Source organism: Anthonomus grandis, chromosome 14 (genome assembly GCF_022605725.1).
Source record: "Anthonomus grandis grandis chromosome 14, icAntGran1.3, whole genome shotgun sequence".
NCBI lineage: Eukaryota > Metazoa > Arthropoda > Insecta > Coleoptera > Curculionidae > Anthonomus > Anthonomus grandis.
Window position 1 is genome coordinate 13,821,073 of NC_065559.1, and position 18,059 is coordinate 13,839,131.

An 18,059-nucleotide genomic window follows, 5' to 3' on the forward strand; every position below is an offset into this window, starting at 1 on the left:
CAGGACACGAGGGAGGAATATATTGCAAATACTGAAGATCTTCTGAACCGGAACTTTCTTCAACTTCTCTAGTTCTTTTTCTGGAGTAAGTTCTCAGCTGGTTATCTAAAAACCAACATAGAGTAAAAGCCACCCTGCATGATTTTTTTTTAAATATACACATCAGGATGTTTTAGAGTTGTGCGGTTACAAAACCCTAGGGCAGATTCCGCTCAGCAAAATATGGAAAAAAGTTCATAGAGTAGGTATATAAACATGGGTCCAAAAATGCTTTGTTTCTAAAGTTCCAGGAAGCATATTTAGACCCACATTCACGTGGACTCTTTTCCATATTTTTTTAAGCATAATCTCCTCTAAAGTTTTGATTTTGTCCTCGCAATACTCGCAATTGTAAAACACTCGTTTATATTGTGGAACACGATTGTTGTTTTTGTAATAAAACCGTCTTTATTTTTTTTTTCATTAAAAAAAAAAAGTTTAATAATTCAAAATTATCTACTTATTACCTAATATTAATCCTATTATTTTGTTATTTTATTAATGTTATTTTTTATTTAATGTTATTTTAAATTAAAATACTAGGTCGAAAATTAAATAGCTATAAACTGTAAATACTGCGTAGGTACTTTTTTATTTACATAAAACAAAACTGTATCTTAATAATTTTTTTAAAATTTAAACTATTTAATATTTTTTATAATATAAATAATATTTAAACTTACGTTGACCGGCGGCGTTTGATAACACAACTTCTATTTCGTCGTTAGGCTCTTGAACAGCTTTTTCTGCAGGGTATTGTGGGGTATTTTCATCAGGTAAATCTTGAATATAAAAATGTAGGTACATAATAATAATAGGTATATTAGGTATATTATTAAAATAGTTTTAATGAAATTTCGCATGCAATTCTGATTATAATATAAAGGCAGTTTTTTTTTAAATATTTTAATTTAAATTTACCTACAAGAGACAACAGAAACATCCGCTAAAATGCTACACAAATTTACATATACATACTTACATATATAAAAAAAAATCGAGCTTAGAGTGATGAATAAGTTGAATATACAGTTATCAGTTATGTTACCTAAGTCATTAAGCACTTAATTTGACAGGATTAATATCAAAATTAAGCCTATTTTTTTTCTAAAGCTGTAGCATTTTAGATGAGGTTTCTGTATATTTAAATTAGGTACAATATTTTAAAAATGGTGCATTATATCAGATTTTCGCAAGTACAACTTTTTTTTCAAAATCAAATGGAGAATATGTACATAATATATCAGAGTTGACTTTTTATACAAAAAAAATTGACAAAAATGGAAATTTATTAAAATTTTATTAAAATCGATTTGGCAGTTTTAAAGTTATGATAAATAAATAAAAAAAAGCTTTTATATTATAAACATTTAAAATGAAAGCTTTTTTTTAATTTTCAAATAAACCATTTTTTTTCTACTTTTACTCCCTGTATCTTTGTGATTATGTTATTAAACATTTTTGAGAAAAATTTTATCATGAAACTTTCAATTTTATTTATCTATCCACATATTAAAATTAATGACGTTTGAACCTAACCACCTAGTATACCTATGTAAATGTACATAACGGTATTATGTAAGGACCTATGCATAGGTAATATAAATGCTAGGTATAATAATTTTTAACTATATTATTAAATTTATTAACCCTTTAAAAAAAAAGCTCATACTTGCTACATACTGACATAGTAGTAGGTTGTAAGTATAGTAAGGTACTACGTACACATCATAAATACATTTACATATTTAAAAAAACAGCCTGAAAGTTAATACCTATAAGTACCTACCTAGTGAATATTAATATAGGTATATTTCATAAATGAAAGACTATTACCTTTACTTACCTATATTTCAAAAAGTTTAGGTATAAACCTATAAATAAACTTTTTGAAATGTAAACTAGGTACCTACCTATTAAAATTTGTATAACTATTTGAATTTAATAGACCTACCTTTCCAGAAAATAGGAGCAGCCATTTTCTGTAGCAACGATCTTCCACCGCTAACATAACTTTGATCTTTGACAAAATGTTTTTCACAAATAAGTCTATCTTTAAGATCTTCTTCATCCATTAAAAAAATTTTCTCGTTGCCACAGTTTTGCACCTACTGCGCTAGTATTTCCGGCCTTGCTACAGGAAATTTAAAAAAAATTATCGTGTTATTGTTTTTCTTGCGAATGCTACTGCATACACGGTACACGCAAGCATTCATTTTGATGCTCGACATAACAAAATTTAATTAAAATATCAAAAAAAAAAAAGACACAAAACACATAATATAAAATAGCAAAAAAACGCTGTGCAAAAACTCCTTCCAATGCGTTCAGTACCGATAATACGGCTCCACTGATGTTTTTAATAATATTAGCAATCTCGCGTTCCCGTGCTAGTAGAGCCATCTATCCGCGGTATACTTTTAGTGGCACGTTTTCGCCCGTAATATCGCGCATCTTTCCAATTTCTCAATCCACGGTATTATTCATTAATTTTATACTTAATTTCATTCTTCCTCTTTTAAATTTCGAACAATTTATTTTTGTCAAAGTGCTATTTTTTGAGTTCTGGAGTCAATTAAACTGTGAACTTTGTGATACTGGTGCTATTTTTCACCTTATCACTTTCAAGAAAATAAGCATGGGTAATTTTGTAGTATATAAAAGTAACAGGAGTAACAATAATAATCAAAACCTCTTTCCAAATATAGGTTCTGAATGACTCTAAAAAGAAAGAGTGTCACTAACGTCAGTCTGAATGGCATGTAATGAAAAATTTATAAAAAATTACTATCTAACCAACAGCATCTCTAATGTTGTCAGAAATTGAAGGTCCGATCTCTATACTAGTCAAAGGGTCACAGAGATCATTAATCTATTTTTTATTATAATTATAATATTTATTCTCCTCCTCAAAAATATCTCAAAATGAGATAAAAGCATACCTATCAACAAATAAAAAAAAATATCGGCCTATTTTTTTTTTCAGTAAATAGGTCTGATATTTGACCTAGTGCGTCCCTTTTTTGAACTGAGTGTATAAGAATTATGTTACAAGTATATATGATAATGATTTAAAAAAAGTTTTACTTTGTCACCTTAGATTTAAAAAATAAAGTATACTATTGATATAAAAGCTTGTGGCAAAACTGTAATTGACAAAAATTAAAAATTTTACAACAATGTGGGTCGAGAGCACGTCTGAAACGTTTTTAGATGTAAGATTGTTGCATTTACCTTATTACCAAAAGATAACAACTATATTACTTTAAATATGTAAAATTATCTTCTTACACTTATTCATTGTAAATTTACGCCAAAAATTAAAAATATCCTGTATAATGTTATGTGTTAATATTACAAACTATCTTCTCGTATCTCCAGAGATGTCGCGCGGTGTGCCCGCTTACATTCGCGGCGTTGCCAATATCATTACACTATTATCCTTTTATTACTTTATTATTATAATATTCCAATTTTGTAGTTAAATCTATATCTCGATAAATTATTGCATTTTTCTCGAAAAAGGTGTGAGTAAAGTTCCGATATGAGGGAAATAAAAATATTATTATGTACTTATGCTTATATATTAAGAAAACAAACATGTTATTTCTCTGCAAAGTTTCCAAATCATCCGCCTACATACGCAGTTATTCGTTTTTTTTTTATCTATTTCCTTAAAAAAATTATTCATTTCTTTATTTCCTCCGATCGGAACGATATGACAACGAAGTAAAATTACATATTTAACGCCTAGCTATTTGTATTTATAGACATATTCCACGTGTGACAACAACACGCATCTTTTACAAACAAAAAACAGGTAAATCATAGTCATAAGCATGACCAACGTTAAAGCTATACCTGTCTTGAACAAGATTGCTGAGAGAGATTATAGCGGCATACTATTTATTTCGATCCATAAGTAGCTTCTTATATTTACGAGATATTTTGGTATCCCTATACACATTACATATTACCCAAAATTTAAAAAAAAAGGTACAAAAAATTCCTATTTTAATTAATAATCTCTATTTATATAGCTAATAACATTAGTAGCTCTTACAACATTTCTTTAAGGTACTAACTCTTTAATTTTTAATTACAATAATGTATTATACCTGATTTAGTATGTAATATTATTGTGCATGTTGTCTAAATAAGCATTTTTTAAGAAATTTACTTTTTTTGAAATAAAAAATTGCATGCTCCAATGAAGCGAGCATATTTACCTCCCTCTTAAGCACTTTAAAGGATAACCTACATAATAACTCTTATACCAATCAGTTTATCTTTTATTTTAGTTATATTTTATTTCTAGGTGTTCGCTAATCGCCTGGTAACTAATGTTTATAGAATATTAAGATGTAGCGAACGAGAGTACGAGAGCACTGTAAAAGTTTTACAAACCGACATTAAACTTTTGGAGCTTCTCATAAATAGCTACATGGAAGATGATAGGTTCACCGAATGGGTGAACTTTCAAAAGGTTCATTCAAGGTACACAGTAATCCAGTGCTTCCCAGAAATAATGCATAAACTATGAATAAATATTAATTAAACAAGTGCGTTAGGCAAAACTCACGAAACCGTCGATTTAATCTATTTTTTTTACATAAAAATTTATATACAGATATGGGAAACCATAGTACACTAGATACCATATTAATGCCTATGCAACAATAGTTAAAGAGTGTGCGTCGTTCAGGCTGGTCCATCTTGCGGTACGACAAAAGGCATACGCGCTCAGCCAGTCGCGAGCTGTCAGATCCAAGGCCGACTCTCCGTCCCAAACGTCCTTATAGGATGATTTTTATGTGACGCCTCTTTAGTAATGAAATATCTCTACTAACCTTTTCATTGATTATCTTGAGTGCTTGCCCGATTTTGGGCAACCGACGCAGCTTTTAAAACCTCACCTATTTTTCCAGACATTTATAAATCCTTAGCCACTCAATGTGCAAGAGCATACTTAGCTGGAGCAACAAACAAGTCTTGCTGACCTTGACAAGTTCGACTCTGATTGGGTTGGGTTGATGGTTAGGGTCATAGAACCAAACCAAGTCACCGTTGTTGTACCTCTGGCATTGACATCATATACCTTCTTCATCCGATAACTGGCATTTTAAATGGAAATGCGCATTTGAATACGGATGACATTCTTCTAAGCAGCTCACTGACGTAGTTCTCCTCGGCAGCATCGGTTTCTGACGGGCAACCGAACTTCAGATCGTATAAGAGACGGAGTAAACCATTCAAAAGTTTAAATACAAGCATATATCTAGAAAAATTAAATATTATTCCAATTTAAAATAGCTTATTAAGAATGGTAATATTTATATAATATGAAAAATCTGTTCAAGTTTTATTTTAAATGAAGATTATATGTCAGCATTTGGTTTTAAAATAAATCACGTCATTGTTCCAAAAAACTCAAATCCTCCGGAAGTATCGTAGAGTCTTCAATGGAAATTATGCCTTTAATCAGTAAAGATCATCAGCGAGAAATAAATAATTTGATTTGAAACAATTACCCATATCATTAATAAATAACAAAAAAAGTCTTGAGACACGTTAAATCCGTAAAGGTTTATTTTTTCTCTTGTATTTGTGTTTTTTTTATTTGGCAAAATGCTCATTGGAAATCAACCGGTTAGAATCGTTTAATATTTTTTTTAACTAAATATTTCTATAACGCGCTACACAAAATTTACCTACACGTGTCGTCTTACATCGATGGTTAGCAAACCGTTTAGATAAGCACCAACAAGGTGCAGCGTCTTGCTGAAAAAATAACTGGTCAAGTGACAGGTCTCGTGCTTCTCGGTATGGACAGTGAGCTACGCTGTCAGCAAAAATAATCTTTTAAATGATGTTAGTATTCATATATACATTTTCTATTTGTTGGAAAAATTCTATATGTTATCTTTAATGTTTGATACTTTAATTTTTTAATATGTGATGTACTGCGGACTTCCGATCACTCGTGATTATTCTGTTTTAAATAAATCCCTGCCAAGGCAGTATTCCTTATTTATTTCTATTCTATTTCCAACATTGGGATAATGTCGGGCGTTCAGGATGCAATTGATAAAAATACTGAGCAGCTCTTTGCTTACACAGTATTTCTATTTATCAGTATTTTCCTTTCATTTAACTACGTCATACTTTTGATAGTTAAAATCAACTGACTAACAGATCACTCATATCAACCATTAATTATTGTATGTTTAAATTAATAATTTCTATCTATCTGTGAACTTGACAATATTTTATCTTACATACGAATTCGTTTATTTTTCCACCAATTTTTTTTCAAAATTGTATTGACTTTTAAACAGCTGAATATGAGGTTTAAGACAATGGATAATAAATGTGTCTAGAATTTCTAGAATTAAGTCTCACAACATACACAATCAACAAAACATTAAAAGTATTTAGGGCGATAAACAGAAATTCTAGTTCAGAAGGGGCGTGTTGTTTTAAATCGAAACATTACTAAAATTAATAAACTCTATAAAAAGAATGATTTTGTAAAATATGTACGAATGAAACTACAACAATATTATTTTAAAATAAAAGATAACTATAAAATGTATTATAATTAAAAAAAAAAACAAAAATGAAAGGTAATCTGACGAATATATGCATTGTAATATAAGCCTATCATACTAATTAACTTAAAAATAAAATTATAATATTCAGACAATTATAATACCTATAAAACGTAATGTGCATATTTTAGTTGAAAAATGTATTATTTATTGTTTATTATTAATGATTAAATTATAAATATACTAAAAATCCATTGTCTTATAAACGTCTTAAAGCTGTGAATTTACTTTCATTCTATATTATCTGGCAATTCCCTTTGTTTGTGTGGCGCCAACCTGATTTTTCGAGGTACGATTTTGTTACCTTTAACGTTGTAGCCTTTATTTCATTGTTATATCTAGTGTTATATTGATAAGAAATTATTTTGAGGAAATATAGTTTTTATAATACACTATTAACAGTTTATAAGGATACAATAATAAAGTCGAATATTAAATATCTCAGATATATGATTATATATTTATAAATTCACCCTGATAAGTTATACTTTAACCAAGTGTAGTTTTCAAAAATATTTTTTGTTTTGTTTCTAACGGTTTAATACGTTTCATGTATGCTTCTCACTAACAATTTACAGGAGAACCAATTCGAGTAAATTTTTATAAGCTGAAACCTTCTAAAATTTTATTCAAATGCTTAAACATAAAAAGAATATATCTTACTTTTGGCATTAATTTTCGTTTGGTTTTATCAGAATTAAACGTAAAAGACATCTTGTCAACTTTTAATCAGGCGCGAACGTTCTGTTATGTCTTTTCTTCATCTCTTTTCTTTCTCAGTATGTGCAGGGGAGATGATTCCAAATTTCATAGTCTTCTTATGAGCATCTTTGAAAGAGTATTTCCTATAATAACTTTAAGATCTACTTAAAAAAAAACTCTTTTTATTGTTCAATTGCAGCTAATCTTGCTAAAACTATTCCAGCTTCTACAATAACCCTTTGGCATATTTACAGAATATGTCTGTGTTGAAAATTTTTTTTGTATGCCTGTTACTGCTGAAGAAATTATGAATATTTTGACTGAAATAAAAAATAAAAATTCGTCTGGCTGGGATACCATCCCAGCCAGACGAATTAAAGTCTATTAAAGTCTTTTTAAATCTTCCCATCTTGGCACTGACATCATTGGCCAATTGTATTAATGATTCTTTCTTGAGCGGTAACTTTCCTAGTCTTCTAAAGAGAGCCATTGTGGTGCCCACTGACACGCCACTGGACCTAATAATTTCAATCTATTTTTGAAGGTGGTAGACAATGGTACAGTGAAAACATCTTGTCGAACTTGCATTGTCTTATTTATTTAATGTAACACTTTTTAACTTACTAACTTTTTAACTTAACAGTGTTACATTAAATAAATAAGACAATGCAAGTTCGACAAGATGTTTTCAATTTCAATCTAGTTACAGCTAAATAAGCGTCTTATAACTTCAAATAACTGCACCAAATTTCAACCAAATCGGTTTAAGGATAGTTATAGTATTTTTAAAATACCGTTATTTTTTTGAACCTTCATCGCCCTGTATCTCAGAAACAAAGCAACTCCCGACATACGTTCATAGGAACTTTTTTTCATAAAACGACCTAACGATTCACCCTGTATAGTTTCGTGCCGTAGTTAGGAAACACCCTGTATAGAGCAATTATCGCTAAAACTTGCTTCTGGTTGCTTTGCAATTAGAACCATTGCCAGTCAACTTAATAAACAAATATCAAAAAGTGCTTATTTCGCCTTAATTGATTCCCACTTGCCAAAGGGCGCCCTAAGATACCTCTCCAATATTGGATATAGAGAATCTTGTAAAGCATATTTTATTTCTGAAAAAAAGAAGGAATTTGAATTATAATAAATTCAAAAGGAAAGTTAGGAAAATATTACTCAGAGGAGCCTATTATAGTGTGGATGATTATTTATTAGCGAATATTTAGCTGTATTGTAATTTTATTCTGTCTCTTACATTTATAAGTTTTATTTTATGTAGTAGATTATTATAATTTAATATGGAAAAGCTTTATCTATAAGCATTTTGTATTATTTAGATAATAAATCATATTTTGACTTTGACTTCGAAGACGAGACGTAGCCACATGTTCCTATTCCGAAAGTCTATATCCCGACAAACTTTTCGTTTTATCATTTAATTTTCCGTCCTTCGCTTCTTTAGAATTAGTTTTAAAAGTTTTAAAGCTATACCTCTTATTAGAATAAAGCCCATACTATAAGTATGGAAAAAGTAGCCAGAAAAAAATAAAAACGAAATCGGCAAGTTTCGGTTTTTAGGCATATCTACGGAACAACTAGGAATTTGTAAACTTTCTAAACGGCATTGTTAAGCTTGAAAATGCGCAACTTTTCTCCAGTTTAACCATCTTCATGGACACGCTGTATATGTTTATCGTATTAATGAAGAAATCAAAGGCTTCGTCTACATTATGTATGCCATTTATTTTATTTTAAGTATCGTTATTCAAAATAACAAAATAATTTTTATAATAGATCTTTCCTTGTTTTTTATTTTAAACAAAAACAAAATAAACAAACTCTGTTTTAACTGGTGATATCTGCTAGATCTTAATTTTTAGGATTTCTCATGAAAATATGATTTACACAACTTTTTGATGTTTTTTGCGTTCGAGTTAAACTTATTCATTACTACTTAAATTATATTTATTTGTTTGTTAATTTTTTTTGCATTATCCGAAACATTGCATATTCCGAACGGACCCTCGTTTAATTATTATTGAATTTATGCATTACTTTTGGGACGCACTGTAGATATTAATACATCTTCTTTATTAATACGATTATAAATTTTTACTTAAAACTATTTACAGTTTTAACTTTTATTTTAGATTAGCACATTTAATAGCAAAAAAACTAAGAGAGAGTTATAAAGACTGTGACGAATCCTTTTTAGTTAACAAATTTGAAACCCTTTTGGAAAGCATAGTGAAAAAATCTGACTATTTTTCTTCCGATGATGAGGGTGTCGATTTCAAAAAGGCTCCAAACAAACCCACTGTATATAGGAAGCAAGTATGTAAAATTAACTTTTTTTAATAAATATTCGCAGTAAATGTAATTTATTCTAGGTGGTTTGTCTATTGTCCCGAATAAAATCCACACTTGAAAGTCACTCAGTTGTATCCGATATAGATGATGATCATTTAACTATTAATGGATGGCATTTGTTTAACGTATGTAACTGTGTATTTCATCCCAAAAAGCCGAAGAAAAATAACTTGTCGAGAAACAATAGTTTTAAAAATCATTTGAGGTAAATATAAGTTTGCCTGATAGTTATATTTTGTACTGATATTTTTTAAATTTTTTTTTAATTTTAAAAATATTTTTAATTTTCTTATATTTTTTTTCAGAAAACCTAGGAGGTTTGACCTACAGAATGTGTCCAAAAAGCTCTTCGTCGGTGACGACCTTTTAACCAATAATCAATTTATCGGTGCTAATGGTGACCTGGGTTTTAATTTGAGCAGTGACAGTTCTAAATCAGATACCGACGATGATTTTTACACACCTCCGTCGTCGCCTAGTAAAATTCAAAGTGAGTCCGCTTCGGACTCTGAAGATCAATTTAGTGATGCGGAACCCCCAAAGTTTGATTTATTTTTAGAAGGGTACGTAAACATTTTGAAAAGCTAACTACAGCTTCTCTTACACTTCAATATTTTAATTTTAGGGCTTTTCCAACAAAAACTGACTATGCCGTTTTTAATGCCCTCAAATATGCCGATTGTGATATTGACCTTAAGAAATATCCGATGGTTTTTAACTGGCATCATTCCATATTATTATATAAAGAATCGGAACGGCAAGCGTACGTATAGATCTTTTTTTTTATATTCTTGTGTGAATTTCGGTTAATTATAAATAATATGTTAGCAGTCGAAACCACCATAAAAAAAAAACTATATAAATTAATAAATGTGTAAAGATTACAAATAGGGGAAGTCTTTATCTCCAAGAAAAATGCGTGTAGGTCATTTAGGTAAATGTATTATGCATTTCGGCTGTGTAAACAGCCATCATCAGATACAGAACATTACAAAAAACATATACGTTCACCAAATAAAACAAAATTTACCCGTTATCGGGAATAAAAACAACAATAAATAAAAGAATTAAAATTAAAAACATAGTCTTTTTAATTTTAATTCTTTAAAACATAGACTATGTTTTAATTTTAATTATTTTATTTATTGTTGTTTTTATTCCAGATAACGGGTAATTTTTGTTTTATTTGGTGAACGTATAAGTTCTATATCTGATGATGGCTGTTTACACAGCCGAAATGCATAATACATTTACCTAAGTGACCTACATGCATTTTTCTTGGAGATAAAGACTTCCCCTATTTGTAATCTTTATATACACATTCTCCTATAAAATATAGACTTCTATTTAACTAATAAATGTGTTATAAAAATAGTAAACAAATAAAAAAGTAAAATGAAGTAAAAATGATTAATAAACATTAAAGTAATTAAACAATCAAACCCAAATGAACTTAAAACTAAACTTTATGTAGGGAACTGGTTAAACTACACAGGGGGGTCGGAAGGAATGCCCCAAACCCCAGGTGAGTATTGCACACGTGAAAATAATTGAAAAAAACTCGTTTGTTTTTAACCGATTCTCATTTGTTTTTAAATTATAGCGTAATTAAAATGTTTTAAATAGTTTACTGCTTTTTGTCATGTGCTTTAGGTACCGATTGTTTGGTCGTTTTGTTCTGACATAGTGACATCTGACATGTGTTAGTGTCTGTGTCAGTCTGTTTGTCCGATTAAAATCTTTTAAATTGCCTCACATCTATTTAAATTTAGAATATGTAAATCTATCAGAAAAAAACGTATTTATCCGTATATAAAAACGTATTATAGAGTTTTTAACAAAGTTTGCGAGAACTGCCCAGTGTTAACATGGCATCTGAACGACCCACTCGACAAGGTTTAGAAAAAAAAACTATTCTGAATTTGGTAGATGATGCAACGACCAGCTCACGAAAAGCTATTACTGAATTCGTCATTCCACAGAAAAGAATAATCAACACGTTTTACGAGCAAGGCCTATATCGATACCATGTACAGCGTGAACAGCACCAACAACCAAAAGGTTATATTAGTCATATGCAATCGTATTTGTGGTTGGATAAATAATAATTGTCCTGTTGTATCGCGCATACTTTTTACCGATGAAGCAATATTCACCCGTGACGGCATCAATAATACTCACAACGCTTATGTTTGGTCAGTCCAAAATCCACACGCAGTAGTCGAAATTAATTTTGAGCAGGAATATCCTTTAAACATCAGAATGCAAATGTATTATCAGCACAATGATTCTCCCGCACATTCCGCTTGTCAGGTCAAGCAATATTTGAACGAAGAGTTTCCAGTACTATGGATTGGTCGCAGTGGTATTAGTGGGCCTCCAAGATCTCCAGATCACACACCACTGGACTATTGTTTGGGGGGCTGGTTTATAAACGAAGTGTACCAGGTAAAAGTCGACAGTTGGAAGGCCCTAATTAGACGCATTAGAAATGTGGTAGTGTCTGTCAAAGAAAGGAATGAATCACTGAGAAAAGCAACAAGAGCCCTTCGCAGATGAAGTAGAATGTGTTTAAAGGTTAAGGGCGGCATTTTGAATTTTTTTTAAAACAGCTCTATAATTAAAACTATGTTAATGTAGGATATTTTGTTTGTTTGTTTGTTATTACGCTATATATTGAAAATGAAAGAGAATCGCATAAGAACATATTATGAGTTTTATAAAATTATTTTTAAGTGTTAAATACTCACCTGGAGTTTGGTGCGTTCCTCCGAACTTACCCTGTATATAACAAGCTTTTTTATATCAAATAACGAATAGTTAAATAAATCTATGATATAATTTATGCACACTGATAATGGTTAATGTAAATCTTTGATCTGCTAGTTATTCAACCTAACTCCTCAAGAGAATATGATTATCAATACCTCTAAGTGGATACACACCTTTAATGTTTAAAAATATAAAGTTTAAAAATCTTCATTATAGTTTTTTAGTAGCAGTTATGTATACCTTATATTGGGTGTCCCAAAAATCAACGATAAGCCGAAAACGGGCAATAGACCAGGTGCTCAGGGATTTAAAAAAAAATTAAAAAAATCTATATTGAGTACTTTTAAAATTATAGGCATTCATAGAAAAAAATTGACACCCCCTTTTATCTTTTAATCAATATCTCTTTAATCTTTTTAGCACTGTGGTTACAAATTTGTGAATTTCTTAACAATTTTTTTAAAATGTAACCCTAAATAACAAAAGTTATCAGGTTTTTGCTCAACTTGTGTTGAAAATTGTGTAATTTGACCATCATTTCCCAACTTTTAACTAATTGTCCTGGAAAAGAAAATTTGAGTGTGCTTTATTTTGGGGCTTTTTTCATTTAGGGGTTTGAATATTTTCCAGATTTTTCCCTTGTCCGTTTTATTAATAATATTTTTAACGAAAGCTTTTGCGATGAGTACGTTCCGAGATGCAGTAACTCGCATTCTTAGTTGGCCACCCTGTATAAGTCAGTATAAAATGCATTTTCTTGGAAATATTTGTCCTAAAAGTTATAAGCTTTTGATATTTGACTGCGCTTAGCATTTATATATTACAATATGTTAAATAATTATCACTCGAACTACTTGCATCAAGTGTGTCGGCAGATTCTACACTATCTGCGACACTAATAAAAATTGGGTCTAACAAGTTGTTATATTTATTATTTGAGTAGGCTTATTTATGACCTAGGTGAATCCGAACAGTCAAATAAGACCATCAAAAGTTTTGAAATAGTTGCATTGAAGAATACTTCCGGAGATATCCGGAAAAAACGAAATTTGGCAAAATAGTTTTTATTTTTTACCAACTCTATTTTAACAGATACCAAAAAACCGAAAGCACTTTTTCATTGCCACTGTTTGTGCTTCACAATTTGACGTATAAATAGTTTAAATCCGACGTTTCGCCTCGTTAGTTATCATTATCAACCTTTATTTTTTATATGGACCGAAAAAAAACTACATCCTGTGTATGTAATGCCCATTTAATGACAATTACAACGAATGTATCATACAAAATATTTTTTTAAAAATTATGGTCAACAAGTCACTTCTTATGAAAATTTGTTGTTTGTGTCATAGTAGGCCATGAAGGAGCATTCAAAAACCATTTAGCGCTTACCCATATTAAAAAAGATCAAGGATTAACTAACTAATTAAAGCATTTTGACACTTGCTCTCAGCTTTTACTATAAAAAAATTTAATGCTGATAACGGCCTTCCTTACTTAGTATAAGTTACCTCTTATTATTATGACTTATTTATATTAATACAGAATTCGTCAGTATACCCTGCATGAGTAGCCGCTGGAAAAACAATTTCCACTCATTGCAACGCGAAAACAAATTAATGTCAAACATTTCTCTTGACATGTTGTTCCTAATATCAGCATTTTTTGCACTTCACCAAAATGGACTTTAATCCTAGAACATTGAAATGCTAGAAGTAGCATGCCGTGGAGCAATGAGCATCTCTGATGCAATGATGCCAAATGCTTATAGAGAAATGGCAAAAATCACTTTATCATATCATAAAAATTTTCAGTTGTTTCCGAAGGCACAATCAATACTACTGCTCCCCTTTAATAAAATATCAAGCATTTTTTTAAAATAAATTTGATAAGATACCCTATATAGTCAATATACGTTAAATAAATGAAAATAAAGTACGAAGAAACGAGAAAACGGTAATGGCATCGCAACGCCGCTCGATCTCATTGTTGATGCCACCGATACAAGCACTCTCTACCAGTGACGTCGTCAACAAATATTTACATGATACATATTTATTAATTATTACAGAGTTTGAGTATAAGTAATATTACCATTTATGAGCTATTTAGGTATTTTTTTTAACGGACGGCATTAAAGGAAGGTCTTAATAAAAAGGATTTTTATAGAAATTAAATATTTTATTAATATTATAGCAAAGTTTACTGAATAAAATACAAGTTGCTTCACTCGGCTCCACGCGACGAATTACCTATTCACCGCCCCTCACTTCATTTGCCGGGCGACGCTCCTACAATCGAATCTGTTGGGTTACATAGTGAGTAGAGTTTAAATCGCTTTGATGTGCGAGCGTTTTATTACTAGTTGTACCGGGTTGACTCAGTGGACTGGAAAATTATTATAATCTTTAAAATGTCGACTTATTGTTCGGTAGACAGTTGTTTTACAAAGCGTGGAAGTGGTTTAATGTTTTTTAGATGTCCGAAAAATGAAAATATATATATAAAATGTATATTTATATATATAATAAAATAACAAATAAGAAATATAAGGGTAACCAATTACATGCCAGGTTATAAGTACCTCTCTGTCTTGAGAGGGTGTGTTGTGACCAAAATAACGTGCGCAGTTTCGTTTTCACATAAAATAAAATATGAAAGTTGGATTTTGGTCAACTTCTTATTTTATTCTTGTATTATCTTGCTATATAAATGCGTTATGGAACGTTTGTACATTTAACTCTTATTTTATTTTTATTTTATTTCTTATTTTACTTTATTTGTCTGTATAAATCCAGCTTAAGAGACGACATTGTTTACATTTTAAAATGGCAAAATATATTTTCCTCTCAATCTTTTGTCCTTCTTTTCCAATATTGCACTTTTGCCAGAGCTATTTATCCGCTTTTTAAGTATTAAAAAATGTAATACCTTTTAAAGGTTATTTGAGTCGGAAACATAACTGAGCTTATAATGAAAAAAAACTAATCGAAAATTAATAAAATTCATAGAGAAATCGACTTAATTTAAAAACAAAAATATTAATAAAAGCAGCAGTCAAAACAAAAATATCTTGGAGCATTAAAAAATTTCGTCACTTCGGCAACGTTGCGCTACAATATTACGCACGTTTTACTATTTTTTAAGTTCTGTCAAAAATTATGAATGAATGAATCCCGAGCGATGTTGCCAAGGAATTAAAACAAATAAACGCTTTAAAGTATTGAGTCTAAGGGCGTATTTTGTATTTAGAGTGTGTTTTATCAGTTTTTTGTTGTTTTCGTACTTTTTTGGAGAAAATTAATGCCAAAATAAACGATCATGGTGCACGATTCTTGTGTAGTAAAGAGAGTAGAGCATTAAAATCCAAATTTAACGTTTCATCGGTAAGTTTATTTGTTTACTTTTAAACAGCATAAGACTTTTGTATTTTTACCACCAGCGTCATCACATGAAAAATATTAAGTTATTAATTATGTAATGACATTTTTCGCCTCTATTTAAAATTGCACAAGAGCGACGAAAATAACACGTATAGATATAGAAAATTATTTGTACAGTACACAATCCTAACCCGATTTGTAAGGGAAGGAAAATGAAAATTACAAATTTGTCGATTATTATAATATTATTTGCACTAGTGCATAAGCTCTACCCCACTGGCAACAAACGAAACAAGAATTAATTGAAAATATGCATTGTTGCCAAGGGGTACTAACAACACTTTCTCCATCCCTTTCTCTCTCACTACTAATTTTAAAACAATAAAATTCCACATTTTTGGGCTGGTTATGAATGAAACATTACATTTATTACTTATAATGTCTTTGGTAATGCTATTATTATTCTGACAAAATAACAAAAACGTCAAAAAGTGTAGTAATCAATCATTTAAAATTCAAACATGTCATTACTTAGTAGTTATATCTATCTTTAGTTGTTACGTTTAGTAACAGTAATATATGTATTTTTTCAAACAAACTTTTGACTTTGATTAAAAAATAAATCCTAATGAAACCAGTCGTACCAAAACAACCTTTAATAAGATACCTACGTACCTAATTATTAACAAAAAAATTTAACCATTTAGTTCTTGAATTACGTAAACTGATAATGTAAAATTTATTTACTTTGGTGGCTATAAAAACAAATAATTTATAGTATTATCAATTTACATATTTTTTCCAAGTAGGTACATTAAATAATAATTTTATGCCCGATAATAAAGTTATTATAAAATCGTGCTCCGTCTTCCCCTACAGTTCGAATTAGACGAAACTCGTAAAATAATAGCTATTTTTTACCACAATTCCCCTTTACACTTTTTGCTAGTTCCCCGTCGGCGAGGAGCTCGGCGGCCTGCCTTTGAGATCGAAATATAAAAGGTTTTTCGCCGAGTGAAGCAACTTGTATTTTATTCAGTAAACTTTGATTATAGATTTCTTAATAAATCATGTTTTAAGACACAAATTTTTACGAGGTAGAGCAAAAAGTTCTACAGCAAAGTTGTAGGGTTAACAAAACCCTACGAACTAAAAATATTTTTATGTACTGGGTGTGTCACAAAAAAGTTACTATGAAATATGATTTTTTTTTTAATGGTACGCCCTGTATATTATGGTACTAAAATGTGAGGCGAAAAGAGTACTTTACTTTGGTATAACGTTTTTAAAATTTCCGTGCGGCGTTGCAACGTAATTAATTTTTTTATGTTATTTTTTGCCTTTTAGAGGGTTCGTTTAAAAAATTATAATTAACTTAAAATTTATTCTGCGTCTATGAAACTTGTACCACAGTTAGTCTAGGGTACCTCCTCTAGACTGACTATGATAATTTGTAATTTTTTAATACAGGGTGTTTTTAAAGAACTTTCAAACTTGCTGAAATTAAATACGCAATATCTCAAATTTTACAAATGGAACACCCTGTATATTTTTATCTAATTAGGTTTGTTCCTCAAATACCTTCATTTTTTATTTAATATGTCCTATAGCTAAACCAAGTACTTTTTGAGATATTTAAACTTTTCTGTAAAATACTATGCATAAAACGGGTATTCTTTAAGTTTTGATCAAGATTGCTTAGAAACATTGGTTTAAACGTCAAATAATAATTGTCAGATTATTAGTTTTATGACAGCAGTAGACAAGATAAATGTTTTTTCTTCAAAAACCATTTTAGAAATTATTATCAGTGAGTTAGTTAATCGATTTTTAATTTTTATTGTTCATTTTGTAATCAATATGAATTTTCCTCGTGAGGAATTTGTTGATATGATATGTGCCCTTGCTGCTGAAAGAAATAGAAGCGCATCTAGAATCTATGCGCAACTTTATCCTGAAAGGAGACATCCCCAAGCACAAGTGTTTCAAAAACTAAAAGAAAGATTTGAGAGAACAGGAAGTGTAATTTATGAAAAACATGAACGGGTAAAGCCAGTTACAAATGAGGATAACATAATTTTCATTATTACCACACCATCAATCCTTCACCCGAGAAATTCATCATCAACATAGATGGTCACTTAATGTTTGGGCAGGAATAATAGGACATTACGTTATT

The 18,059-nt window shown here is 30.0% G+C and overlaps 1 protein-coding gene across 6 annotated transcripts in view; it reads left to right on the forward strand.

Moving 5' to 3' along the window:
* Positions 1–18,059, forward strand: part of LOC126744649 (ankyrin repeat and LEM domain-containing protein 2 homolog) — an 84,129-nt gene that overhangs the window by 46,246 nt on the left and 19,824 nt on the right. For all 6 annotated transcript variants that reach the window (XM_050452154.1, XM_050452158.1, XM_050452155.1 and 3 more), the window contains exons 6-10: positions 4,358–4,536; positions 9,506–9,689; positions 9,746–9,930; positions 10,031–10,288; positions 10,351–10,488. In XM_050452154.1, the coding sequence (XP_050308111.1) occupies positions 4,358–4,536; positions 9,506–9,689; positions 9,746–9,930; positions 10,031–10,288; positions 10,351–10,488 (944 nt within the window). The remainder of the gene's footprint in view (positions 1–4,357; positions 4,537–9,505; positions 9,690–9,745; positions 9,931–10,030; positions 10,289–10,350; positions 10,489–18,059) is intronic.